Source organism: Cryptomeria japonica, chromosome 3 (genome assembly GCF_030272615.1).
Source record: "Cryptomeria japonica chromosome 3, Sugi_1.0, whole genome shotgun sequence".
Classification (NCBI taxonomy): Eukaryota; Viridiplantae; Streptophyta; class Pinopsida; order Cupressales; family Cupressaceae; genus Cryptomeria; species Cryptomeria japonica.
In genome coordinates, this window is record NC_081407.1 from 407,176,279 (window position 1) to 407,203,666 (window position 27,388).

At 37.0% G+C, this 27,388-nt stretch overlaps 1 protein-coding gene across 1 annotated transcript in view; it reads left to right on the top strand.

Annotated features, from left to right (window-relative positions):
• LOC131035075 (DExH-box ATP-dependent RNA helicase DExH9) overlaps window positions 1-27,388 on the top strand; it is a 74,558-nt gene that overhangs the window by 29,143 nt on the left and 18,027 nt on the right. Inside the window, exons 7-9 of the mRNA XM_057966701.2 lie at window positions 2,623-2,873; window positions 13,393-13,516; window positions 13,814-14,096. Coding sequence (XP_057822684.2) covers window positions 2,623-2,873; window positions 13,393-13,516; window positions 13,814-14,096 — 658 coding nt within the window. The remainder of the gene's footprint in view (window positions 1-2,622; window positions 2,874-13,392; window positions 13,517-13,813; window positions 14,097-27,388) is intronic.

Below are 27,388 nucleotides of genomic sequence, written 5' to 3' on the forward strand. Positions count from 1 at the left end.
TGCCCACTTAGAATGAATGATGTTGGCATCTGAAGAATCATACGTCTTTTGGATAGCTTTCATGAACTCTGCCTTCACCTCAACATCCTATATGGGTTTAATTCTATGGGGCCTTTGATCATACCATTTCAACAAGTTCAATGCATAGGAAGCCATGTGCAAGGGAGTGTTGAGCTTCTCCCATCTCTGATGAATGATTGGATGAATGTGTTCATTGCAGAATTGCAAGGGGGGGTCTTTTTGTCGCACAACATCCTTCATTTTCTCAAGCATATAATTAATGCACTCATACACCTGTCCAAGTCTAGGTGCGTTGGCATCCCCATATCTAATTATTTTGAAGATTGGAGTAATAATGGAGACAATATGTTCTGCGTCACCCCAAAAAATATCGCTCTTCACCACATCCTTCATCCTCTTCCCCTGCATTGTCTTGGAGCTAGGCCATGTTGGAATATTGTCATTGATGTCAAAGGCCAGCGATTAAGATGATTATTAGAAGCAAAATTTAAAGAGCATTAACGAGTAGATATGTTATAGATAAGGAACAGATATAAATAAGGAAGATGGATAATTAACTAATGCAACATTATATAGGCAGCGTCATGGTCGACTTGTGTTGGAGATTTCAAATGCAATAAAATAAAGAAAATATGAGGGCCGACTCATGTTAAGCAAGTTAAGAGGAGAAAATATTAATTATTATGCAAAAAATAATTATTGGTGAACCCCCTTCTGGTGCCCCAAAGAGGGACGACCTCTTTAGGAAATTAATTTTTGGAGTCTCCCAAGTGGTCCAACCTCCCTAGAAGCTAGCGCCCATTCTTTTGCAAAGGAAAACAAATAAATAAAAATAAATGCTTGGTTCTTGGGCCGACCAGATTGGAGGGGTACAACTCTTGGGTAAGGGATGTCTTGGCAAGGTATAAATAGAAGTTTGTTGAGGCTCACTTCTACATCAGTTCATTGAATATCTTTCCTATACTTGAGAGCAGATATATGAGTGGTACATTGAATATTTTATACCTAGTACTGTTTATTTGTAAGTAATTTGAGTTGCCAAGTTGAGTCCAGGTCCGAATTTTCAAACTATGCTTTCAAGTGTCACTAATGTAGTTTTGTCATATGTTGGCATCAACAATTTCTCTTTCTTAGGAGGACAATATATTCAAAGTTCAAAGGCCCTCCCAACTCTATTGATGATGAGACTGTGTTCATATGGTTCCAAAGCACGTTTTGGTCACGAGAACAAATTGAGGGTAAACTGTTTACCAAAGCACCTCATTTAGTTGAATGATGTGTCCTTGGAGTATGATACGTGGAAGACTGACACTTACATCCATAGAGGATGCTATTGGAGAAGGCCAAGAATCACATTCTTTGAGGATGCTACATGGGAATGTGTAGAAGTGCTATAACATTTGGCATTCCAACTGGTTTGGGACTGAACAACTCAAGAATTGGGGACAGTTATTATATCTGAAGGCTATATAGCTTTTTGCAGCCTAGAAGAACTGCCAGCATTGGTGCTTAGCCATGAAGGAAATCAACTGGGGAAGTTAAAATTTTTGTCAAGGAATAACATAGGGTAAAATATTTAAAATTGCCATGATTAGTCCGTATGCCACAGTGCCACTTTACAAGTTTTAGAAGATAGCATATGTTTCCACTTTTTGCCCACTCATTACTGTATACTGCATTGGTGCATGCTTGGATGGCAAAACTAATCCAATTTATGATTTATGTACTGAGCTTTTTCCTTATGATACTGTCTTCACAAAATTTTGCATCTTAAATGGTGCTTATGGCTTCCTTTGGCCATATTGCTAGAACTATTTTTAGAGGGGTCTGGTAGGTGAATTTCAGTAAAGATCAATCTTTGATTGGCTAACAAATCTTTGGAATATCTAAAAAAGGATGATGAGATATTCTAGAAAGCCCACTATTGCTACTTGCATTATTGGTTTTGCCTTGGTTTTTTGTCATTCTTTTGCTTTCTATACAAAAACGCCTCATATCATACATTGGTGGTTTTGCATTAGTATTATGTGACATTTGTGCTCATCTCAGCCCCCTTGTGCACAGTTTCTCAATATTTTTTAGACTTGCAGGACAGCTTCACTTAGATTTGTCTAGACTTTGAATAGTTTTACGAAATTTTCAAGTTTTTTGTGGAACTTGCTTGTATTCTATTAAACTCGGTCGTGACTGCCATTTCTGGATGTGTGTGTGTGTGTGTGTGTGCATGCATACGCACACATATAGAGCTACTGCCATAATCATACATTTTATTAATTATAATATTTCCCTCACGCTATAGTTATTCCTTGAAAAAAATTGTGTTTATATATATGAATGTAGTTCTTAGGTCTGTTCCTTATTTGTAGTTCTTATTGTCAAATTTTGGTTTTAAATTTCTAAATAAACAAATATACAGTCCTTGTAAGTATAACATTTCAAGCTTTTTACTTGAATCTGTTCATTTTATTTTCTTATGTATAGTAATTGTTTTGGATTTTGAGATTATATTTGTTATATTTTTGTTGAATTTTTTTAATGGGAACTAGATTATGATTGAACATTTAATTAATTTCTTGAGAGATAACAGCTTCTCTATGACAGTGTTTGTTTGCGACAGAAACATTCAGCATAGGTCTGAACATGCCTGCAAAGACAGTCGTATTTACAAATGTGCGCAAATTTGATGGTGACAAGTTCCGCTGGATATCTAGTGGAGAGTATATTCAGATGAGTGGACGTGCTGGAAGGCGAGGTCTTGATGCACGTGGTATTTGCATTTTAATGATTGATGAGAAACTGGAACCGTCTACTGCAAAAATGATGGTTAAAGGTAGTGCCGATCCTCTCAACAGGTAAATATTGAAAAATATCATTGATTAATTTGTTTGCTCTTTTCAGTTGTCCTTTAATGGGAAAATTCTTACACTGTTATTGTCTTATACTTTGTCAAAAGACTTAAAACTTTGTTTTCTGGTTGGTACTTTGAGTTATCAGGAGTATCATCCATTTGTTTATGTAATTGAAAATCTGATTTTCATGTAGCATTGCTCCCATATGCTTCCAAGCAAATTGTGAAGTACTCAAGCATATCATTGTATCATGTGAATGGGTTATGGAGTAACTGTTTGTGGTGCCCATAATACATTCTAACAATGGACTCGCCACGAACTCGGCAAACCAAAAAATTGGACTCAGACTTTAGAAAAAAAACATAAAGAAATTAATGCATTTAGAGAACATAAGAGCCATAATTGAAACGTTACACTTGTCATATGATCTACAAACACTCAATATTTGAAATTTCATCATTCATACTCATAGTTTCAAACTTTAAAATGTATAATAGCAGCATAAGTTTATAATTGTTTACAAAATTACATATAGTGATATGTCCAAATGTGAAAAACAATAATGAACAAACTAAAGAGAAGACTACATCTTCCTCTTCTCAGCTCTAGTGAAAACCAAGGGGAGATAGGACAAGAGGGTCTAGTTCTAGGAGTCCGATGTGGCTTCTCCAGCTCGCCAAAATTAGGTTGAGGGTAGCACCACTTACTGGGGTTTGAGGGTGAGAGAGAGAGGGGTAGAGAGACAGGTCTAGATCTTGGGGGAGAGAGGAGAGAGTGAGATAGAGAGTGGTAGAGAGAGGGGATAGAGGAAGAGTGATAGGGAGATAGATAGGTCTAAAATTTGGGGCAGATAAAGTGAGTGAGATAGAGAGTGCGAGACAATGCTAATAGGAGCCTACTGATTACTGAAATTTGACTAAGTGTGAAAATTTAAAAGATATTCATGTATATATTCTGATGAAGAGAATGAGGCTGTATTAATCTTGATTCCTCTCCTCCTTCAAACCCTACAAACCTGTTTTCAGCAAGCAACAATGCCAAATGAGTGAAAAAAGAAAAAAAAAACCACTTTAAATCGTGGTTGGGCATGCAAACTGGGCGACGCGAGTCCATGTAAAAAACTCGCAAGTCTGAGTAAAAAACTCGTGCAAGTCAATTAGAAAGACTCACGAGTCTTTCATTTGGACTCGCCAGGACTCGGTTCACGAGTCTTTCATTTGGACTCGCCAAGACTCGGCTCACGAGTATTTGGCAAGTCGACTCGGCCCGCCAATGGACTCGCAAGTCCGTGGCGAGTCCACGAGTTTTAAAACTATGCATTCTAAGATAGAATAGGTCCAATGAATATCTTTTGTAGTGGATCAAATGGGTAACTTGGAAAATATCCTATAATTGGTATTAGTTGGCCTAGTGTTATTAGGAGAGATAAGAGCTTATCCTTCCACTAGTATTATCAGATGAGAGACTAGGAGTAAAGGCATCTAAAATTACAAAGAATAATGGAAAAATCTTATTTAATTTAGAAGCATTTTTTGGTATTGCCCTACCTTAGAGTTATTTTTAATATTGCAGTACATTGATTATGAGGGCACAATTTTACCAACTATATAGCTTGAGTTGTTTTGTTTTGTTTCTGCATCTCTACAATCAATAGTTTGGATCTCATCAAGTCTAGGACAGAAGAACTGCTGAATCTTTTAGAAACGACAAACTATAAAGCATATGGTTTTCAGGGCACCCTATTGCAACCTCTCTCCTATCATGATGCATAAGTACAGGGGGACCAATCATAAAAGGGAAGGAGAAGGTTGGCAAGATGAGGGGATAACGGAAAGTGGGCATCTCACTGGGTAGGCCACCTCATCTGGATGGCATGGGCCACATGAGGCCAAGAGGGATGGTATATCTGCTCTTGGGTCCAAGGTAGAGGGTCCGAGACACCCCATCGAGGTCACTTTCCCCTATGCTCTCCTATGGTTGAGCCTCCAAGACATTTAGAGTATTTAATGGATGAATTACTAATTCTGTTACTGATTATGATCTAAATATATATAAATTAATTCTAAATAATGCTGCTGGGAATTCACTAATCTGATCTCTGTTCTGCTAATCTGATTACTGTTCTGCTATGATTTCACAAATCTGATTTCTGAGATATTGTTGTAAGAAGTTTCTAATCTGCTGCAGGGTTTCAATTGTGTGAAAGGTATTTCCTAAATCCACTTAACCGCTTGGAAATTAAGAAATTAGGGCAAACTTAGGGCATACCCAATTAGGGGACATTACATTATGGGTCCAACCACATAACCAGAAACCTCCCACATGATATCCTTTTTGGCTTCCTTGGTAGGGTTTGGTGGAGGTAGCCTTGCTAATTGTTAGCCCTATATTTTTGCTCATGCTTAAAACCTCATGATCAGCTAAAAACCAACTATTGCTAATGTTTTAATGTTGAAAGTGTTGGTCACCTTGGTTCAAACTTTCAAAGCACCCTCTTGGACATCCCCTACCTGCCAGTCACAAAGAAGTCATTGTTTTTAAAATTCTGTGAAAGATGACATAAAATCTTTTTGCAAAGATAATTGTAACATCCTCCTCTCCAAAATGACCAGTTTTTATGGCCAAACTCCATGTCAGCTAGGAGATTTTAATTGTTTAAATTTTGGGTTACCCATATGCCCAAACGATTAAATCTCAATTTTTATGTGTCATATGCAAAAATGATTTCTGGGTTATGCTCTACTTAGCTTATTTATTCTACAGTTAAAATTTCATAAAAAACGGAACTCCCAGTAAAAAGTTATGCAAGTTTTTCTATGGCAGCCCAAAAGAACAACTGTCATTGAATTTGAATCTTGAACCTTTTCAAAGTTCAAAGTTCAGGTTCAAGTTCAAAGTTCGAATTTAACTGGAGCAGGCTTTGTAATTTTTGTTCATTGAACTTGAACTATTGAACCTTTTTGGTTCAAGCGCGCAAGTTCAAAAAGTTCATAGTTCAAATTTTGGGCTTTGTAATTTGTGGTCATTGAACTTGAACTATTGAACCTCGCAGGTTCCAGGATCAAGGTTCGAAGTTCGCAGGTTCAGAATGTGGATTTTTCTGAGACAGAAAAATTAGTCTCGGTACGGGGGGCATAACTTTTAATTGCACCGTTGGATCGGACTCAAATTTTGACAGGTTTTTTAAATCCTCACCGGAGCGATTGAACAAATAATATTCCGTTCAAAAGTTATTAATCTTTGAGTACGGGTCTATTAAAAATTTTGAGATAAAAGATTCGAAGCAGAAAAAAAAGATGAAAGATAAAAGAAAAGATTAATTAATAATCTTTTCAAGAATCAGTTATTGATAACTGAAATTCTCAGTTATATATATGTAATGAAAGAAAGGAGAGAGGGTTCTTCTTTTCTTTTCTTTTTCTTTCTGTTGTAAAAAAGGAAGAGGCAGCATTATTTTTTGGACTGCACAGTTTTGTTTTTCAGAAGTGTTGAGTCTGTGAGCTCACATTTTTTGGCATTGATAGAATAAAGAAGATTTTGTTGATCTGTGGATTTGTCAATATTTTCTTTTGATTACAATGAGCTTTGTCTCTCTCGTAATTTCCTTTCATTGTCTTTTCTGTTACATCAAACTGTGTATATGCATTTGATTCTGAAACTTTGATTTCAGAATTAATTTGTATTTGGAAAGAAATCTGTTGTTAACTCTTTGTTTGGGTATTCTGATCCCCCTTGTCCTTTGAGGCATGAGAGAGAATCGATAAGAGTCCAGAGCATTTTTACTTATTGGAAAGGGTATTTTCCTGGGTGTGGATAATTAAACTGTGTTTTAATTGTCTTCATTCACTTCATTATAAATCTGCTATTCGCATTTGTGTCATGGCTATGAGCAGATGTTAGTTGCCTTTATTGCTTTCCGGTTAAAAGCATATTCAAAAAATATACATTTTTATCCAAAGTTGGGAGCTGTACCTTCATATCCAAATTCAGAGAGCACTTGCACTCACCATTGCAAGTGACTCAACTGTTGGTTCTAGTTTTCGTCTTTCAATTTGGGCATTTGGGCATTTGGGAGTCATTGTTGAAAGGTATTTAAGAAGGACAAATCTGTTTACCAATAGATTTTTGGCAACTCTGCTAGGGAATTCGAAATCAAAAGATCAGTCATTTTTATTTTTTTTCCCCATGTTTTAAAGACATCTTTGTGTGAAAGAAGATTGGCGACTCTGTTTATGTTTGGTTGAAGAATTCCAGTCTGAAATTATGGCTTTAGTTGCAGCTTAGCCATGGGGGACTCATTTTGGTCCATTTGCTTTGCCCCAATATTCAGCCCTTCCTAAAGGATCAAGAGAATGCTTTCCAAAGTTTGCTGGAGATAAGAATCAAGATCCCGATGATCACATAAAAGTAGTCATGGTTACCTGTGGGATTCTTGGAGTGCAAGAAGAGAATGTCTTTGTGAGACTGTTTGTGGACAGCCTTGTTGGAAATGCCGCTGAATGGTTTCAGAATTTGCAAGATGGATGCATTACTAGCTGGGATGACTTAAAGGTAAAATTCCTTGGAAGATTTCAGCCTGTGGTTGATACTTATAAGTTACTGTTGAATTTCTTTCAAATTCAGATGAAAAATGATGAATCTATGAGAGGTTTTATTGATAGATTTAATAGATGTATTGGTAAAATTCTTCAAGCTTGCCAACCAACTGAAAGTAATCAGCTATGTGTTTTTATTGCTGCATTGCAAACTGAAATTAAATTTCAGTTGAAGCGTAACAAAATACAAAATTTGAAAGATGCACAAAAAGAGGCTATTGAGGTAGATGATGATATGTTGTTAAGTGGAATGAAATGCATGGATGAATGTGTTGTGAGGGAGCCACAATCTGAATTTTGTCTTTATAATCAGAATTTTTATCAAAAGAAAGAGATTTTACAAAATAAACTTGCTATGAAATCAGCAAAATCAGCACTACCTATCTCTTATTCTCAAAATTTAACAGTATTTAATGATGGACATTTCCAAGAACCTCCTATGATTGAAAATAGCTCTCCTAGCATTGCAGGGATTTGTCATTTGTATGTTGAAAATGATAATTCATTTAAAGATGAGGGTGATCAAACTGCACAATTAGAAATTTTAATGACTTGCTCAGATGCTCCTTCTATGGAGCAAGGATTTGATGATGAGCAATTAGATGGAAGTTTGCTGGAAAATGTTTCTTTTTCAGAATTTGAATCTTTTTCATTTGATACTTCTAATGCCATTTCAGCTAATGATTTTAATCAGGGAAGCATAACAGATCAGCATAAACAAGAGATGCATTATGGTGAAAAAGTAGGGGGTATCTCTCATATTGATATGCAGGCAAGGTATGAGTCTTTTCAGTTTGATTGCATGCAAGATATTGAGGAATTGTTGCAGCCCAAAACATTGCAGAATTTTGAGAATACTGAAATGCAAAATAAGGGAAACTCGATCACCTCTGTTATGATATCACACAGGCGATCTGAATTAGAGATATTCAAATTTGATTGTGAAGATGAGTTGTTTGATAGTCATCCTATGTTGGAATCATTTTGTTTTGAAGCGAATGTTTATAATGAATTCTTGGAAAATGAACGTCTAGAGAGTCAAATTTCAGATTTAGATAGAGACTTTCTCACAGATCATTCTTGCACTTTTGAAGAAGGTTGTCCTATTAAAAGCATGGCTTATTTTTCTGGAAGAATGTGGTATTTCTAGTATGAATCAGCTCACTCAAGATGGTGTTGACATGTTGCAACCAGAAGTCTATGATGCAGAGTGGCTCTTTGGACCTGATATGTTTTTGAGGAAGTTTTTACAATGGGTTGTTATTGGATCCTTCTTTACAATGGTTGCAGGTTATTTATTGGGAATGATTCTACTTACATATCAACCACTTTTCCGCATTGGCACGTACTTTTCACAACCAGTCGATGGCTTTACATGAACAACCAGTTGCATTCTTGGAGGCATGGGTTGTTTGTCCGATCTTTTGTAAATAAATTTTTGGTGTGATTTGGGTGTAGCTTATCTTAGTTTTCAGCCTTGTTTTAGTGTGGGTTTTCGCTTGTTAGTTTTGTTTTGTTGTCTCTTCCCTCGTCTGCAAGAAGATCCCTGTGCTTTGTTTGTCTTGACTCTGTTACCCAATGGCTAGGCACTATTCTTCTTCTCTAGTAGAGACATTCTGGATTCTCCTAGTCCTTTACAATCTTGCTCCCCAATCAGAGCCAATGTTAGCCCTATATTTTTGCTCGTGCTTAAAACCTCATGATCAACTAAAAACCAGCTATTGCTAATGTTTTAATGTTGAAAGTGTTGGTCACCTTTGTTCAAACTTTCAAAGCACCCTCTTGGACATCCCCTACCTGCCAGTCACAAAGAAGTCATTGTTTTTAAAATTCTGTGAAAGATGACATAAAATCCTTTTGCAAAGGTAATTTTAACATCCTCTTCTCCAAAATGACCAGTTTTTATGGCCAAACTCCATGTCAGCTAGGAGATTTTAATTGTTTAATTTTTGGGTTACCCATATGTCCAAACAATTAAATCTCAATTTTTATGTGTCATATGCAAAAATGATTTCTGGGTTATGCTCTACTCAGCTTATTTATTCTACAGTTAAAATTTAATAAAAAACGGAGCTCTCAGTAAAAAGTTATGCAAGTTTTTCTATGGTAGCCCAAAAGAACAACTGTCATTGAACTTGAACTTTGAACCTTTTCAAAGTTCAAAGTTCGGGTTCAAGTTCAAAGTTCGAATTTAATTGGAGCAGGCTTTGTAATTTTTGTTCATTGAACTTGAACTATTGAACCTTTTTGGTTCAAGCCAGCAGGTTCAAGCGCGCAGGTTCAAAAAGTTCAAAGTTCAAATTTTGGGCTTTGTAATTTGTGGTCATTGAACTTGAACTATTGAACCTCGTAGGTTCAAGGATCAAGGTTCGAAGTTCGCAGGTTCAGAATGTAGATTTTTCTGAGACAGAAAAATCAGTCTCGGTGCAGGGGGCATAACTTTTAATTGCACCGTTGGATCGGGCTCAAATTTTGACAGGTTTTAGAAAACCTAGTTTTTTAAATCCTCACCGGAGCGATTGAACAAATAATATTCCGTTCAAAAATTATTAATCTTTGAGTATGGGTCTATTAAAAATTCTGAGATAAAAGATTCGAAGCAGAAAAAAAAGATGAAAGATAAAAGAAAAGATTAATTAATAATCTTTTCAAGAATCAGTTATTGATAACTGAAATTCTCAGTTATATATATGTAATGAAAGAAAGGAGAGAGGATTCTTCTTTTCTTTTCTTTCTTTTTATGTTGTAAAAAAGGAAGAGGCAACATTATTTTCTGGACTGCACAGTTTTGTTTTTCAGAAGTGTGGAGTCTGTGAGCTCACATTTTTTGGCATTGATAGAATAAAGAAGATTTTGTTGATTTGTGGATTTGTCAATATTTTCTTTTGATTACAATGAGCTTTGTCTCTCTCGTAATTTCCTTTCATTGTCTTTTCTGTTACATCAAACTGTGTATATGCATTTGATTCTGAAACTTTGATTTCAGAATTAATTTGTATTTGGAAAGAAATCTATTGTTAACTCTTTGTCTGGGTATTGTGATCCCCCTTGTCCTTTGAGGCATGAGAGAGAATTGATTAGAGTCCAGAGCATTTTTACTTATTGGAAAGGGTATTTTCTTGGGTGTGGATAATTAAACTGTGTTTTAATTGTCTTCATTCACTTCATTATAAATCTGCTATTCGCATTTGTGTCATGGCTATGAGCAGATGTTAGTTGCCTTTATTGCTTTCTAGTTAAAAGCATATTTAGAAAATATACATTTTTATCCAACGAAGGGAGCTGTACCTTCATATCCAAATTCAGAGAGCACTTGCACTCACCATTGCAAGTGACTCAACTGTTGGTTCTAGTTTTCGTCTTTTAATTTGGGCATTCGGGAGTCATTGTTGAAAGGTATTTAAGAAGGACAAATCTGTTTACCAACACTAATGGAAGGTGAATTGGAGACATGAGGAGGCACCTATAAACTGCAAAATTCTAAGTTTTTTAGTGCACTATGATTAACACTGTTTTGGAAAAATTATGGAAACACGAAACTAATTTTCTGCCTGTAGATATAGAGGGATTGTTAAATACCTAAAGAGATTTTGATATGACTCCAAATTTTGGCAATGGTTGCCAAAATTTGGATTCATATCAAAATCTCTTTAGGTATTTAACAATGCCTCTATATAACTTGATATTATAAGAAAGAATAAACCTATGTTCCATGGAGTCTTGATATGGGGGGACGATGGCGGGGGGAGGTTCGGGGGCGAAGGCGGGGGGAGGTTCGGGGGCGAAGCCCTCAGTAGGGTCAAGGGCCTTAAAAAGTACACAAACCTTCATGGCACATGCCATTTTCACAATTTTATCAGTATGTACTTTTGCAATGACCAGGTCATTACTATTTCTGAAACTTGGGAGTGATTTAGAATAGATTGATGCTTAGATGCCTATTTATAGGATTTTGTTATTGCTTAGGGTGTGGGTGGGGTCCACAGATTATTAGGGTAAGGGTTTGTGTTTTTTTTTTTAAATTGACCTTTTCACAAATTTCCTTTGAGGGATGCTCGGGAGTCTTGGGTGTGGTCAGGAGATGATTGGGAGTATGGGGTGTGATCAGGAGATGCTTGGGAGTCTTGGGTGCGGTTAGGAGTTTCTTGGGAGTCTTGGGTGTTGTTAGGAGACAGTTGGGAGACCCTTGAGTGTCTTGACGGTGTCTCTAAACCATGCGGATGATGGTATGATGAAAGAATAAGTATCCGGTCAACTACTGAGAGGGGGGGGGGTGGTGAATTAGTAGATAGAAAAACTGATACAAACTTCACCAATCTTAGAAATCAATCTCTCAATGTAAACTTAGAACTAACAATGTAATACCACTGTCAAGATAAAAACTCATAAGATAAACCGGTTGACTGTTACAACAAATTAATAGTAAACAACTTCTTCATTTTTCAATACTTCCGGTTATCATGACTTATCAAAATAGTTAAGTAAAGTAAATCAACCATGAAAACATAACCACAAAAACATTCACCACTTGACACATATTTTTGACGTGGAAACCAAAATAGGTAAAAACCACGGTGAGATGAGACTCACAAGATAACTATTTGAACTCTTCTGAAGTTCGCCCTGTTAGGAGCCTAGCCTGTTTTAGCTTTACAAAAAGTCATGTTAAGAACTGATCCTATTAGGAATCACCCAGTTAAGGGATTGACTACAAATGCCTTGTTAGAAGCAATACCCTGTAAGGAGTAACCTCGGTAGAGGATTTGAAAATCCAATCTAGTGGACCGCCTTGTTAGAGGATTTGAATAGTACCAAGTTGTTAGAGCTTACCCGGTTAGGGGATTTCAATTTTTCTGTAATTGTTAGAAAACAACAGGAGTTTGCTGATCTGTCTGAATAGCACTACAATTGCTTGATTAGATTCATTTAATGCTCCTATTTGCCTTTACTCAAACTGCAGATACATCATCCGGTTCGGCAACCACACACTCAACTGAACTGTGTCTATCTCTTTGCCAACTCATTAAACTAAACAACTTCATCGACCTTAAGTACAAATCAATTAGGTCGATAACACAACAAAAACCTAATTCTCATAGAGATTACAAACAAATCGGTTCAAGTGTGACCGTTGGATTACATAGCAATCTTTGCACATCAATCAAGAAAACCTCGATCGCTCCTTGATCACCGCTTCATCGAACTTAAAAACTCATCACGCGCTTTGCATTAGATGCAATACATTTGCTCATTCCCTAGACAAAACCGTTACAACAACTTGCCAAAATCTCTTTGAATTGTCTTCATACAATATTCATATGTGTCATAATCATTACCACTCATCATTAGATCATAAATCAATATAACCAATTCACCAGACTTAATCGGTTAGGGTTTATCAAAAACAACAGGTAGGGTTTACCGGTTACAACAATAGATAAGGTTTACACCGGTTACCGGTTCACTCCACAAATTCTTCCTACCGGTTACAGTAACAATATTACAACAACATCAACAATATCATTACCGGTTTAATTGACATCAATGACAATATAACATTTCATTAATGCAATCTTCATGCAAATGCCAACAGCGGATGCCTTAGAAACATTCCTGGGTACGTGGTGGCAGTGGTGGAACTACAGGGAGATGTTACCCCCAAGTCTCCATGTCTCCAAAACATCCACATTCTGGAAATGCTTGGTTTTAGGGGGGGTATGCATCCATGTGGAACAAGGGACACCCACTGTTCGTTATTACCTATTGTCAACCTTTGTCTCTAGATATGTGGTGAATCTTTTCTGCAACTGAAATTTAATTTGTCAAGATAAGGAAACAATTGTGTGGGATTGATTTTAAAGCTAGTGTGCATACATCAAGTGATAAATTGGATGAGAAGCTAAGGGATATATTCTATTTTGTTTCAGTGCCTTCCATCTGAGCTACAACATGCTATTGAATCAGATGCGTTGTGAAGATGGTGATCCAGAGACGTTATTGAGACAGTCATTCTACCAGTTCCAATCTGATCGTGCACTTCCCAGTCTCCAGGTTCATTATTTACGTTACAAGCATATATTTAGTTTTGTTTTTGCATGTATTTATTGCGACAACTCGAATGCTTGTCTGCAAGGTTATTAAAAAAAACAGTCGTCGTTTTATTTGTCAAAGTTTTGTACTCTGAAAGAAACCTTTTTAAGTTAGTTAACTGGCTCTATCTTGAAAGGGCATTTCTCTTGAATCTCACATTATATGTTACACTTGTCATAATGTTCTATAACATCCCAATGGTAGAGTGGTTTATGCTCCATGGTGATATTTATTGCTTGTTTGTTTACATGGATGCAGAAACACGTGAAAGATCTGGAGGAGGAAAGAAACTCTATTGTGATTGAGGAAGAAGATAAATTAAAAGATTATTACTCTGTACTGGAACAGTTCAGGAACTTCAAAAGTGATATCCGTAAAATTGTATTTTCACCTAGGCATTGTTTGCCATTTCTGCAGCCTGGAAGGCTTGTCCGTGTACTAAGCTCAAGTGGAGAAAAAGACAACCCATCTATCTCACAGGATGAGCAGTTGACCTGGGGCATAATTGTTAACTTTGAGAAAGTCAACAATAAATTCAAAGGTACAATTCACCAAGTTTAATCATTTAATTAGTCTTAATTTTCTTTTACTTTGGGAATTATATCAATAATGATGCAATTTGTTGAATTTTATTTGCTCAGAAGCAGGTGTGTTTTTGGCTCTGTTGCCAATTTTTTTTTTCTGCAATACTGACCTTGTTTTGCAGAAGTTGATACAGCCTTACAGGACTATTCAACAGTGAAACACCATATAGTGACAATTGAGTGATCCAATAATAAAAATTGATTGAAACAATGGTTCTTTGAAATTTTCAATGTTAATTTTTCCCTCAATATAAATCATCATGTGAAAACCACTTTCCTACAAAGGGTTATTGGTGATTTCAAAACTAGATTCTGAGAAATTTGAAGAGTTTTTTTCATAGGATGGACTTATGATTAGAATCAAGTTTCATAATTCACGCCACAGAGCTCCAATAAAATGTGATTTATGGCACAGGGGCTGAAGGATCCATCACAGCTTCTTCCAAATATTCGTCATAGTCAAAATGTGTACAGACTATTAACTAAGCAGAAGGAATATTCGATTTTCATTTGCACATGACTTAAGATGAATTGAGAACAATATTCCATGTCTGACCAGGATTACAGCAGCAGAATCTTTTAAAAATGTCAAATCATCATTGTAAACACAAACATTCCAGAACGAAAGAAATTTCTGATAGATAGCCAGGAGTTTAAAAGTCTCTCAAGCATAGACATGACCTTTGTATAAGAAATCGGGAGTCCCTTAGTACTCTCAGTTTCATTAGATAGATCCAGAAGGGCATAAACATGAAGATCTTCGAGCCAAGACCAAGCAGGACAATATGGTTAAATTTTATATTAAGTATAAGAGCTTGTAGCAGCAGGTAAAAAGAGTCCTATCAGACATTAGAGGAAAATCTACAGATATTCAGACACCAAAAATGTCAATATGCAGAGAGAAATGGTTAAGAAATATTCTAAACCAAAGGACAAAGGTGTGCTTTAGAAGTTAGTAGTGAGACTCAATGATAACAACACTTTTAGAAAGGAGAACACGAGATCAGCAGATTCAGCACATCCTCTGAAATGGTCACAGCATGCTCAAATAGATCAAAGAGGTTAAAAGTAAAACAATAACAGGTTCAACAAATAGGATGTCTTTGTCTGGAAGATCTGATGTTGACTTTTTTGGCCAATCAAGATGCAAATTATTCCCATCAATTGCCAACACCAAAGTAATGTTTTTCTGTTGGGAGGAAGAAGAAATAGTCTTCTTTAGACTTTTCCAAAGACAAATAATTCTTCAATCTCTTCATACCTTAATCTCATCTAATTGATAACTAGTTTGGGGTTGGATAAAGCAACCCAGGAAGAATCTTTTGGGGTTAACATCCTCAGTTCACGCATTGTATCTTTATCTTGGTCCAGTCAATATCCTTGTATTGCCAAGGACAAATGCCTACTGGTCTTGATGCTCAATGCTTAGAATAAGGTCAGATAAATCTCTTATGAGAAGCAAGCTTTTGATTTATTTACCACTTTAGTAAGGAGAAGAGCTATTGAGTGTTTTTTTTGGTGTGTGTCTATGTGTGTTGGTAATTTGGTAAATTATCTTTGTGGGGTATCCTTCAGCTTAAATGTCATGACTGAGGGTTATCCCTTCTATCTAATTCTCCTGGGATTTCATCTGTCCTTGTCCATTGAGTTACACTACATCTAAGGAGTTCAGTATGGTATTCTACATGATCTCAACATTTTATCATGTCATATAGAAACTTGAACCTAGGCATCCATTATGAAAGCCTTGATGCTTTTACCACTAGAGCTTTCTCATTCGACTAAGTTAGTGAGCTTTTATTAGCAGCATAAGTCAGGAGCTAAGTTGCTGGCTTCGATAAGGGAATGAACATGGAATCAGGGTATGGGTATGCTGGTACAGCATTTTGCTCCCCTTGGGTATGGGTATGGCTGTATATATATGCCAAAAAATAGAAATATAGAGATTTTTTAAGGATTTATCATTTTAAAGCTTTTACTTTGCAGTTTGCTCTCTTCAATAAATCAAACTTAAAGACATAATTAACCTATCAATCAAAAGCTACTTTGATGACATACACAACGATCAAATGAGTAAAAAAGGTGATATGAGTTGAAGGAAACAACATTTTTGAAATATATAGGTATCTTAAGTTTTTAGGTGCACAAAAACCATGGATTATGATATCCATGGCATCATAAATAAAAACCACATGATGGAGTCATGAACTATTGTAGACAAGGCTTGTATCACTTTGCCTAGCATTACTTGCTCTATGTGGAGTCTTGTGCTGGTATCTTAGACAAGTTCACATATGCCACCACAGCCATAGGAGCATTACTTAGGATAGGGATTGACTCAGCAGACCAAAAGTATAAATGTAATACTAAGTTGCTGGTTTTGGTATGAGATCGGGTACGATTATGGGCTTTTGGTATTGCTGATATGACAAATTTTTTCCCTTGGGTATGAGTGTATAATAGTATATACATACACACACAGACACAAAATATTAAAACAATATACAGTATGATGCTTTATCATTGATCAATGGTAGTGATAATGATAAATGTCAATTCCTAGTTCAAATTTTCAATATTATGCCATATATCATTTATGTCTAGGACGATTCAAATGGAAATTGTTACAATTACAAATTTTGAAATAAAAGAATAAAAAGTTTGTAATAATTGCCTTTAATCTTCAATGTCTATAATTGTCTTCAAATTTGCAAATACATACAATTTAAAAAAAAAAAAATATAGAATTGTAAATATATTTGACAGTATGATACTTCATCATTGATCAATGGTAGCTGTTCATCAATGAAATCATGAAAACAGTAGTGATAAAGATAAATGTCAATTGATAGCCCAAAATTTCAATATCATGTCATATATCATATATGTCTAGGACAATTCAAATGGAAATCATTACAATTACAAATTTTGAAATAAGTACAATAATTTTTTGTCTTCAATCCTCATCAAAAGGATCTAGATTAATGTCGTCATTTGGAGTGTAAGAGTTTCTTCATCATCTATATTGACTCTAGCAAGCTTTGCAATAGATGCATTCAAGTAGGTACACTCAAGGGCTATATCCTAATGCTTTATTTGCTTATTGCAACAATTTCATACAAATCTCACTGCTTTACAAATGAGGGTGTCACCCCCTTATATAGGCCTCCAACCTTGATTACATGCAAATACTAATTAGGGTTTGACCCAAAAGATTCCACACACATGATGCAACAAGGTGGGAATAAACATTAATGACCCATTATGCCCATTATCAATTAATCACATTCCTACCAAAAATGGCATCGATTGTGCATTAAAATGCATCACTTCTTTCAAATTCGCCCAACGTGTAATAAATGCTCCATCATGCAATAAATTGCCCATTATGCTCTAAATGCTCCACCATCTCCAAAATCGGCCATATGCAATAAATGTTCCATTATCTTGCTATGCATTGACTCAGCCGCCACTTGGTCAAACACCTGCCAGTAGTAAATGTGCCATCATGCCGCCATGCAATCAATAGATTCTCGACATGCAAGTGGACCCCATCGTCATAGGAACTTCTATAATTTTCCGGGTTGTGCTTCATTAATACGGATTATTCTTTTTCCATGTCGTCAACTCATCCTTTACAAGAATCTTTCCTTTCCATGCTCAAAAATGATATTTCAGAAGATTTTTCTGCCTTGGAGGAATTTTAACAATCTTTTCCACTTTAGGAAAGAATCTAGACAGCCATTTTTTGATCAATTGTCCGCTTTTTCAACTTTCCGGATTTAGACAAATATTCTCAGGAATGTTCTGCCTTCAGTGTCAGGACCTATGCCTATGAAGAACCTGCCAAAAATAGACTTACTAAAAATAGTAAGTACTTCAAAACGTCAAAATTAGGGCAAACTGGGTTAGGATGACACTTACTAAAATTAGAAACTACTAAAAGTAGTAAGTTTGATTTGTGGCAATATAAAGACAATCAATCCGGGGAGGCAATGAAATTCCCTAAAAAATAGGAACTTTCTAAAAATAGAAAGTTGCTAAGAATTCGCACAAATTTCACTCCTAGGTTCCTTGAAGGGTCTTGACTTCATCCCAACGTTCAAATTTCCCAAAACCCTAAGGGAATGACCTCAAATTGAAGTTTGAAGGGCAAAACCCTAAAATAGACACAATAGGTTCCAAACTTAGCCAAATTCGCTCAAACGACTTGTAGATTTGATCAAATTTCATCAAAACACTTGCAAACCGGGGGGATCGAAGGGATTGTTGCGAAAAAACCCAGAGAACCAAAACCAAAAGACCAAGAGGACCTAAAAAGTAGGGGGTCCCCATTTGCAATGGGGCAATGCGTGAAAACGTCACATTTGGAGGAATTCTCAAAGGTAATCATCAATTCCTCCTCCAAGATGAAGTTTCCTCTAGGATAAACTAAAGACGAAATTCCAAGCAAGGAAGAAATCACACCCAAGGATGAAATTGAGATAGAATTCCAAACAAGGTGGAAAATTCGCCCAAGGAACAAAATTCATGAAGAAATTTTAAGATGAAGGAAAATTTGGCGAAGGAAAATTTGGCCAAGAGAAAATTTTCTCTCTTGAATTCTGGAGCCCAAAATGAAAAAATTCCTAAAAAATAGGAAAAGTAGCAAATTGATCAAAAATATCCCTCAAGGCATGATGAACACAAAAACACGGAAAAATTCTTCTCGAATAAATTTTTTCTCTCTAGGAATTTTCTCTCTCCGAATTCTAGGTGTACAGGAATCCTTTAGAAGTGGAAAAGATTGTTAAAATTCTTCCAAGGCAGGTAAATCTTTCGAAATATCTTTCGTGAGCATGGAATGGGAAGATTCTTGTAAAGGATGAGTTGGCGACATGGAAAGAGAATATTCCGTATTAATGAAGCACAACACGGAAAATTATAGAAGTCACTATGACGGCGGGGTCCACTTGCATGTCGAGAATCTATTGAATGCATGGCGGCATGATGGCACATTTATTGCTGGCGGGCATTTGACCAAGTGGCGGTTGAGTTAATGCATAGCGAGATAATGGAGCATTTATTGCATATGGCCGATTTTGGAGATGGAGTATTCAGAGCATTATGGGCTATTTATTGCATGATGGAGCATTTATTACACGTTGGGAGAATTTGAAAGAAGTGATGCATTTTAATGCACAATGGATGCCATCTTTGGCAAGAATGTAATTAATTGATAATTGGCATAATGGTTCTTTAATGTTTATTCCCACCTTGTTGCATTATGTGTGTGGAATCTATTGGGTCAAACCCTAATTAGGGTTCGCATGTAATCAAGGTTGGAGGCTTATATAAAGGGGTGACCCCTTCATTTGTAAAGCAGGGATATTTGTATGAAATTGATGCAAGAAGTTATTGAGATAATAACAGTGAAACATTATTCTCTGATAGTGTCCACTTAAGTTATTTTTCAAAACTTGCATGGTTTCACCTTCCTCACTTAGAGTAGAATTTTATTTTCCAAGCATTTAGATGAATGAGATTTATTGCATTGTGTTAAGGAGAATCGTTTGCTCATACCTTTTGTTGCTAGCTGATTGTTATCAATAGTGCAAGGTTGGACTGAGCTTTTGATGTGTGTGCTTAAATCTAAGTTATTGAATGAGTATTGTTCTCTGATGGTATTCATTAATGATTTAGAATCTTTTAAACACAACCTTTGAAGATTGCACCTACTTCATGTAGTTGTCTCAACATGGTGAAGTGAAGTTTGGTTGATCCTATCCTAGACATTGCCATCTACTAAGTTCTTAGATTTAGAATAGCTTTTTTGAACCCTTTCCCCTTTAATTTCAGTTCATTCCTGTTCAGTTCGTTTGAAGTAGAAACATCACAGAATTGGTATATCCGATGATGAAGTTCCAGCCACATCGAAGAAGTGAAAGAATGATCAGACGTAAGTCCCCTTGGATTACCAACAAACATCAAGCCAAACGAGCCTATATCCACGTAAAGTTGCTAGTACACAGTTGGAACCTTAGAGTCAATGTATGATCTTCCTGCAATCTTATCATACATCTGATTTTGATCAAGAGAGGATAAGGTGACTGTTGGGAAACTTTATTCTGTGTTGGTGTGGTCACAAAACGCACATCAACATTATCATTGTACCACTGATTTATTAAAGTAATATTGCTATAATAGTCATGTAAGTTAGTTAGTATTAGGAAACTTTCTTTTCTGTCTTTCGTTCTCGATCATTTTTGTTTTAGAAACATCGTTTGTAATCTCTATTTAAGGAGTTTTTCAAATTCGTGGTCTTTTTTCCTTGAGATTTTGTGGAAAAATTTCGAGAAGTTTTTGAACGATTTTTTGTTAATCAAAATCATGGGACTTTTTTAGTGGAAAATTGTGCAAGTATTTCTAGGAAAATCACAAGCTGATATTACATTTAAAAATTGCAATTTTTTTCACGAGAAATCACAATTTTTTCTATCAAAGAACGCAAATTTTTTCTACAAACGTCGTGGTGTTCTCTACAAAATCACAAATCTTTTTTTACAGAAAGTCGTTTTTTTATTGGTATTTTTTGCGTGAGTTTTTGTTAAAATTGTGGGCTTGTTAATCATTTTTTCGAGACGTGACTAGGGTTTTCTTGCCATTTCTCCACATAAGGTTTTTTTCACAACAAGGCTACGTGATCTTTAGGCAGTTTTGCATGATTTGCACAATTTTTCTACAAATTGTGGGTTTGTTTTTTCCACACCTAGGGTTTTCAGCTATGCCTGTGCTCGACAATCAGTTTAGAGAATTTTTTTTTCAAAATTGTGGCCTAGGGTTTTTGCCAAAATTCCACAATTTTTTAGGAGACCCGTTTTTGACTAATTTTTCACAAAATTGTGGATGATGTTTTGAGATTTTCAAATTTTCTCTAAAACTTTTCAGTCAACTGTTGTTTACCTTGTTTTTTATGACTTTGGATAGTGGGAGGGATGGCGTCATTGACCAACATCATGTTGGAAAGCAGCCTGAAATTCAATGTAAAAATTACAATACTTGGAAACAGAGGATGCTCACCATTTTTGAGTACTGATGTTTAGATCATATTGTTCTTGGTGAAGATACTTGTCCCACAACTGTGGTTAAAGACTAGGGCAAGTTCGATGAGCATAATAGTGAAGCGGTTATGTTGCTCAAGTTCTCTATCACCGATGAGATGCTTCCAAAAATACTATTTGGCAAGACCGCTACACAAATTCGGACTCACTTGAAGGATCTACATGAGACATCAGATAAAGGCAGAGCTTTCTTCCTTAAAAGTATGTTGTTCTCTATTATAATGGATGATAAGATGTCTTTGTAGGATCATTTAGTGAAGATCAAAGACATTCACAGTCAACTGGAGGCCATTGGTTGCAAGATGGAAGGAGGACATGATGGTTATCATGTTGAAAAGCTTACCACGATCCTCTAAGCACTTCATCAAAACTCCCAATATTACTTACACCAATATTGACCTAAAGTTTGATGATTTGTGCAACAACCTCTTGCATCAGGACAGGTGGAAGTAGTTTGGGAACAACAACCAGACAACAACCGTGGAACAGGCTTTTACTGCCAAAGACAAAGGCAGAGGCAAGTTTTTCTCAGCAAAAAGGACAAGGCAAATTTGAGGATAGTTCCAAGAAGAATATCACATGTCATTATTGTGGTAAGCTTGGTCATATGAAGAAGCACTGTAGAGGGCCTCAACAGAAGGCCCATATTGTAGAGCATTATGAATAGGAGTCTGCCTTCTATGCGTTTATGGCCAAAGGATCAATAGATCATGTCAAGTCTTCTATTTGGTATATTGATTCTAGAGCATCTCGCCATTTTACACAGGAGAGATTGGTTAACAAGGCTTGCTCAAATTCAGTGATCTTTGGTGGTAGTGAATAGTATATAGTTGTTGGTAAAGGCAATGTTCACACTACATCTGGTGGGAGAAATCTGATTTTTCTCAATGTATACCATGTTTTGGGCATGGAGCTTAATTTGCTCTCTGAGTCAAATTATGCAACACTGTGTGAAGTTGGATGTCACCTTTAGTGCACATAAGTGTCATATTGTTGACAAGGAGTCCAAGCAAACGATTGGAGTTGGCCTCGAAGATCATGTTTTGTATAGGTTGGTTGATACTAGAGACTCTTAGGAGCATGCAATGGTTGCAAAGAGTTCATCCATCAATATTCTTTGGCATCAACTTTATGAACATCTCAACCTATCATTCCTCTCTCAGTTAGCTCAAGAGAATTTGGTAGAAGGCTTACCTGAGATCCAATAGCTGACACACAGTGTATGCAACACTTTCCAAGCAGGGCAGCAACATCAAACTCCTTTTCTAGAAGGGCAACCTTGGAGAGTGTGAAGGTGAAAATTAGGGTTTCCACCATTAAATGTAGTAAAACCACTAATTTTACTTAGGGACCATCACATTAGGGGAAGATAGGAATTTGGTCGATCTAAGCCTAATAGACCAAGATTCTAATCAAATTCTAGGCCCTTTTGATGGGGCTATTCTTTCCCTTGAGATTGAATTGATTTTGTTGATGCTGAAATTAGGGTAAATGTGTGGATATTGAAGAGATTAGGCATAAACAGTGAGCTAAAATCGTTGCATGGAGCCACAAACCTAGATTTGAGCAATAACTGAAGGTTCAAATCTGTTCCCAAAAGGTCGACCTGAATTGTCGGGACTATGGTGGTGATTGCCCTGGTCCTCTGAAATTTTTGTCGTCCAAAAGGGAACCTGTTCGTCTATGCGATTTATGTTGATCCTGAAAATTACAACTCTGTACCTATTTCCTGCACATAGAAAGAGAGGGGAAATTGTTTGGAATAGGGGTTTGCCTAAGTCAAACCCCTGTTTAGGATTAACCTTCTATGAATAAATGCAGATACTGAAATAAATACTAGAAAGATATACCTCAGATTTGCAATTGTTGATGATGATGCTTTGTTTCTTGAATGCAATCACATGTGTTGTATGAAATGGCATGAATATGACAAAACCCTAATCACACACACATGCTTGCATATGAATGATGTAATTATGCTCCACAATGGTTGAATGAAGAATATGTAGCCTTGAAGATCTCTGAAAATGCTTGATGATCAATGCTTCACGGATGCAAGGATTTGATTGCTTGGAGATGGAGACTTCTGATGGTTGGATAGATGAAACTAGGTTGATCAAATGTCTTTATATAGGGGTATCTAGGTCATTTACTGGTTAGGCCGACCTCCAATGGTCATGTAGAGCCATGGAATTGAATTCCCACCAGAGAGATAGGACCCCTCCCCTATTTCAAAATTGGGCCCAACTAAGAGGGACCATGGTGCTGGGCGCCATGGTCATTAGAAAGGGACAACAATAAAGCCCTAGAGAGAAGAGCACCCCACCAGGGAGTCCATTAGTGGGTGTACATGGCATCGGAGTTGGAGAATACGCACAAAATGGACCTAGATAGGTGATGAGGAGGGGACACGCTAAAGTAGGGGCACAAACATGAGGTGTAAATTGTCATTGGCCCGGTGACAATTTACGACACTACAGAGGGCATCAAAAGTCTTTTAGTTGGTTTGTGCGGATGTTTGTGGACCAATTAATACTACACCAATCACTAGTGTCAGGTATTTTCTCTTGTTTGTTGATGATTTCAGTAGGAAAATGTGGGTGTGTTTTCTCAAAGAAAAATCAGATGTTTAATGAACTCTAGAAGTTTAAAGCATTAGTTGAAAATGAGTCAAGTGGTCCAATCTTCACTCTTAGGTCAGATAATGGGGTTGAGTTCTATTCAAATGAATTCATCAACTTCTGTGCTAAACATGGTATTAAGCATCAACTTACAACACCCTATATCCCTCAGCAAAATGGTGTTGTTGAGCAGAGGAATCGTACAATTCTAGATATGGCCCTATCTATGTTGGAGCATAGAAATGTTCCTAAGAAGTTTTGGGCTGAGGAAGTGTATATTATAGTGTATCTTCTTAATCGGTCTTCCACACAGGCTGTCAAGAAGATGACCTCAAAGGAAACATGATCTGGGAGGAAACTAAGCCATCTCAAGGTTTTTGGTTCGATAACATATGTTTAGATTCCAGATGCAAAGAGGACCAAGTTGGATTTCAAAAGCCATAAGTTGATGCTTACATGCTACAATGAAAATCATAAAGCCTATCCACTGATTGATGTGGACGTTGATCATCTCACATTCAGTAGATATGTTTTTGATGAAGGTGGGCCCTTTCAGCTTTGTTCTCCCATCAAGAGTCTTGAAGATCAGCCTTTGTAGGATAAAGATTTGGGTGTTAGGCTAACATTAGCTCCACCAGAAGGGAGGGATTCTGGCGATTCCGAACTTGTGGAATCTCCTAGGCATGAACCTATACCAACAGATTTCCCTCAGGACAACATGGACCAGCATCCAAATGATTTCATTCCAAGTAGCCGAAGTCATGATGGTCACATTGATTTGGAAGAAGATGCATCTACCATGTGGCTTAAGTGGTTGGAGAAGCTCATCGATAATGTTCGGGATAATGAGCTTGTTGATGGTAGATCATCTAGAGGAAAGAGCAAGAAGAGTACTATCAATTTTTCTCTTATGGCTAACTGTAGCGTCGTAAATTGTACGCACTTGCTAGGGTGGTACAATTTCACACCTAGTTTAGCACCCGCCTTGGCGCATTTTGCATCTTGCATTGCATTTCCCCTTTAGCACTTAATTAATTAAATTAATTAGGTCTAAGGTCCTATTTTATCATTTCCCACATCATAAAGTTGGGCCCTTTCATTAAAGTGTGCCCTTTTCATTTTATTCCTCCTATACATCATTTAATCAAAAACCCTAATTAGGCCCTATTTTGAACTTGGGGGCTTGATTTCGGGGGTCAAAACATCTCGAAATCACCTGTAACTTCGGGATTCTCTCTAAAATCATCATATCCGATGGCCCTGAAAATTTGGTGAAAAGTTGTCGGGACCGTGGCGCCCGGTGCACATGGTCCCGGACATTTTTCCCGAAATTTTAGGAGTGCGATCCAATCATAAAATAAAGCTTAACCCCAAGAAATTGGCGGGATATTCAATCTCTAGGTCGGCCAAAATACGAATTTACGATCTAGGGTTTCCTACATAAGAGCTCTCTTTCTTCATTTGAAGGGATCCGATTTTTTGGATTTCCAGGACCTCATATGCAGCGAAAGAGCAGATCTTTGAAGACTTCAACAACAATCAGCATCCATCCATCAAGCATTCATCAATTTCATTCATTCATTTAGGGCTTGGAAGACATTGAAGAACAATAGGAGATTACCGACTGAAGATTGGCTTGTACCCCTCCCTTGAGGGTTGGGTATGATTTCATGTTGTTTTCATGTCTTTGCATAAGCTTCAATATATCCTTTATTCATGCTTTAGATCACTTTGCATCTTGATTTAGAGCATTTACATTATCATTTACAAGCAATTAGGGTTTACTTTCTAGGTTGCTCTAGTTTGCTTTCTTGCATTTTAGGACTTTGCACACACACTAGGTCTGCACACACAATACATTTTACAATACAACTTGGCTATTCGTGGAGGTGGAAATCACCGAAGCGGGGGTTTGACTAAGGCAAAACCCTATATAGCCGCCCAAACACCTTTTCAGATATAAGTGCAGGTTTCGGGACTCGGACGACGCCGCAGGTTGCAGATCCGGGAGAAGCAGACAGAGACAGAATAACACACCAAGTTTCAGCCCAGAAGACCAGGACAGGGGCGCTGGGCGCCCTGGTCCCTGGGACAGGGGCGCTGGGCGCCCTGGTCCTCCTGACAGACATCATTTTCAGCATTTTTGACAGCTTTTCCAAAGTGCAAAACAGCAGTTTCCGGAGCAGTTTCAGGGGCAGAATCAGGACAGTGGCGCCCGCGCCCCCGTCTCGAACATTTTCAGTCAGATTTTAACTCCGGGTATGCATTTGCATTCTTGTCTTGTCCTTGTGTTTACAGCTTTCCATCATTTAAGTTCAATTCTGTAATCTTGTTATTAGTTCATACTTGCACTTTGGGGTTAGGGATTGAACTTGCATCATTTCATCTTTCAATTACAACAAAGGAATAGAAATCCTAATAGGTAGCCCGTGGCTCTCTCTTCCACAAGAAGAAGTAGCCAATTGTGTGATACCTCTAGGCTCTTTCGTATTCCACAAGTGTGTGGTTGAAAGTGAGATTAGGGCATGCTTGCTTAGTGTCACTTTTTCTCCCACACACTAACATTTAGAATGTTTATGAGCCCGAGGATTATTTAAAGGCAAGAGGTAAACCTAAATGGGAAAAGGCTTTGGAATTTAAGCATCATAGTCTTTTGGAGAACAACACTTGGGTTCTGTCAAATCTTCCACAAGGGAAGAAACCCATTGGCTGCAAATGGGTCTACAAAGTGAAATAAAAAGCTGATGGAACTCTTGATAAATACAAAGCTCGGTTGGTGGCTAAAGGCTTCTCACAAAGTTAAGACATTGACTATGAGGAAACCTTTTCTCCAACAAATATGAGCACCATTCGGTTGGTTCTAGCCTTTCCAACACAGTGTGGCTGGAAAGTTCATCAAATGGATGTGAAGAGTGCCTTCCTCAATGATGTTCTGGAGGAAGACGTATACATGATGCAACCTCAAGGTTTCAAGGTTGTTTGCAAAGAGCACCAGGTATGCAGACCGGTGAAGGCTTTTATGGCCTAAAGAAGGCCCCTAGGGTGTGGTACATCAAGATTGACAAATATTTGGATGCACAGGGCTTTCAAAGAAATCCTTCAAATCCCAACTTGTATGTCAAGAGCATTGGTAATGACGTCATTCTTCTTGTCATCTATGTGGATGATATAATCATTACTGGTAGTGGGGCACATTTTCTTGAGCAAATCAAATTGAATAGGATTTTGATATATTGTCTCGGTGTAGAGATTTGGTAGACAGGTGGTAGTATTTTCATTTCTGAATCAAAGTATGCCAAGAGCTTGTTGGACACATTTAGGATGACAAATTGTAAAGTCTCATCTACACCTATGGAGAAAGGGCTGAAACTATCAGCCAAATCAGACTCACTAGTGGTGAATGAATTTGCATTCAAGCAACTAGTTGGCAAACTCATGTATCCTATAGCCATTAGACCTAATCTAAGTTATGCTGTGAGTTACATCTCTCACTTCATGATAGCCCTTAAGGCAAAACATTGGATTGCA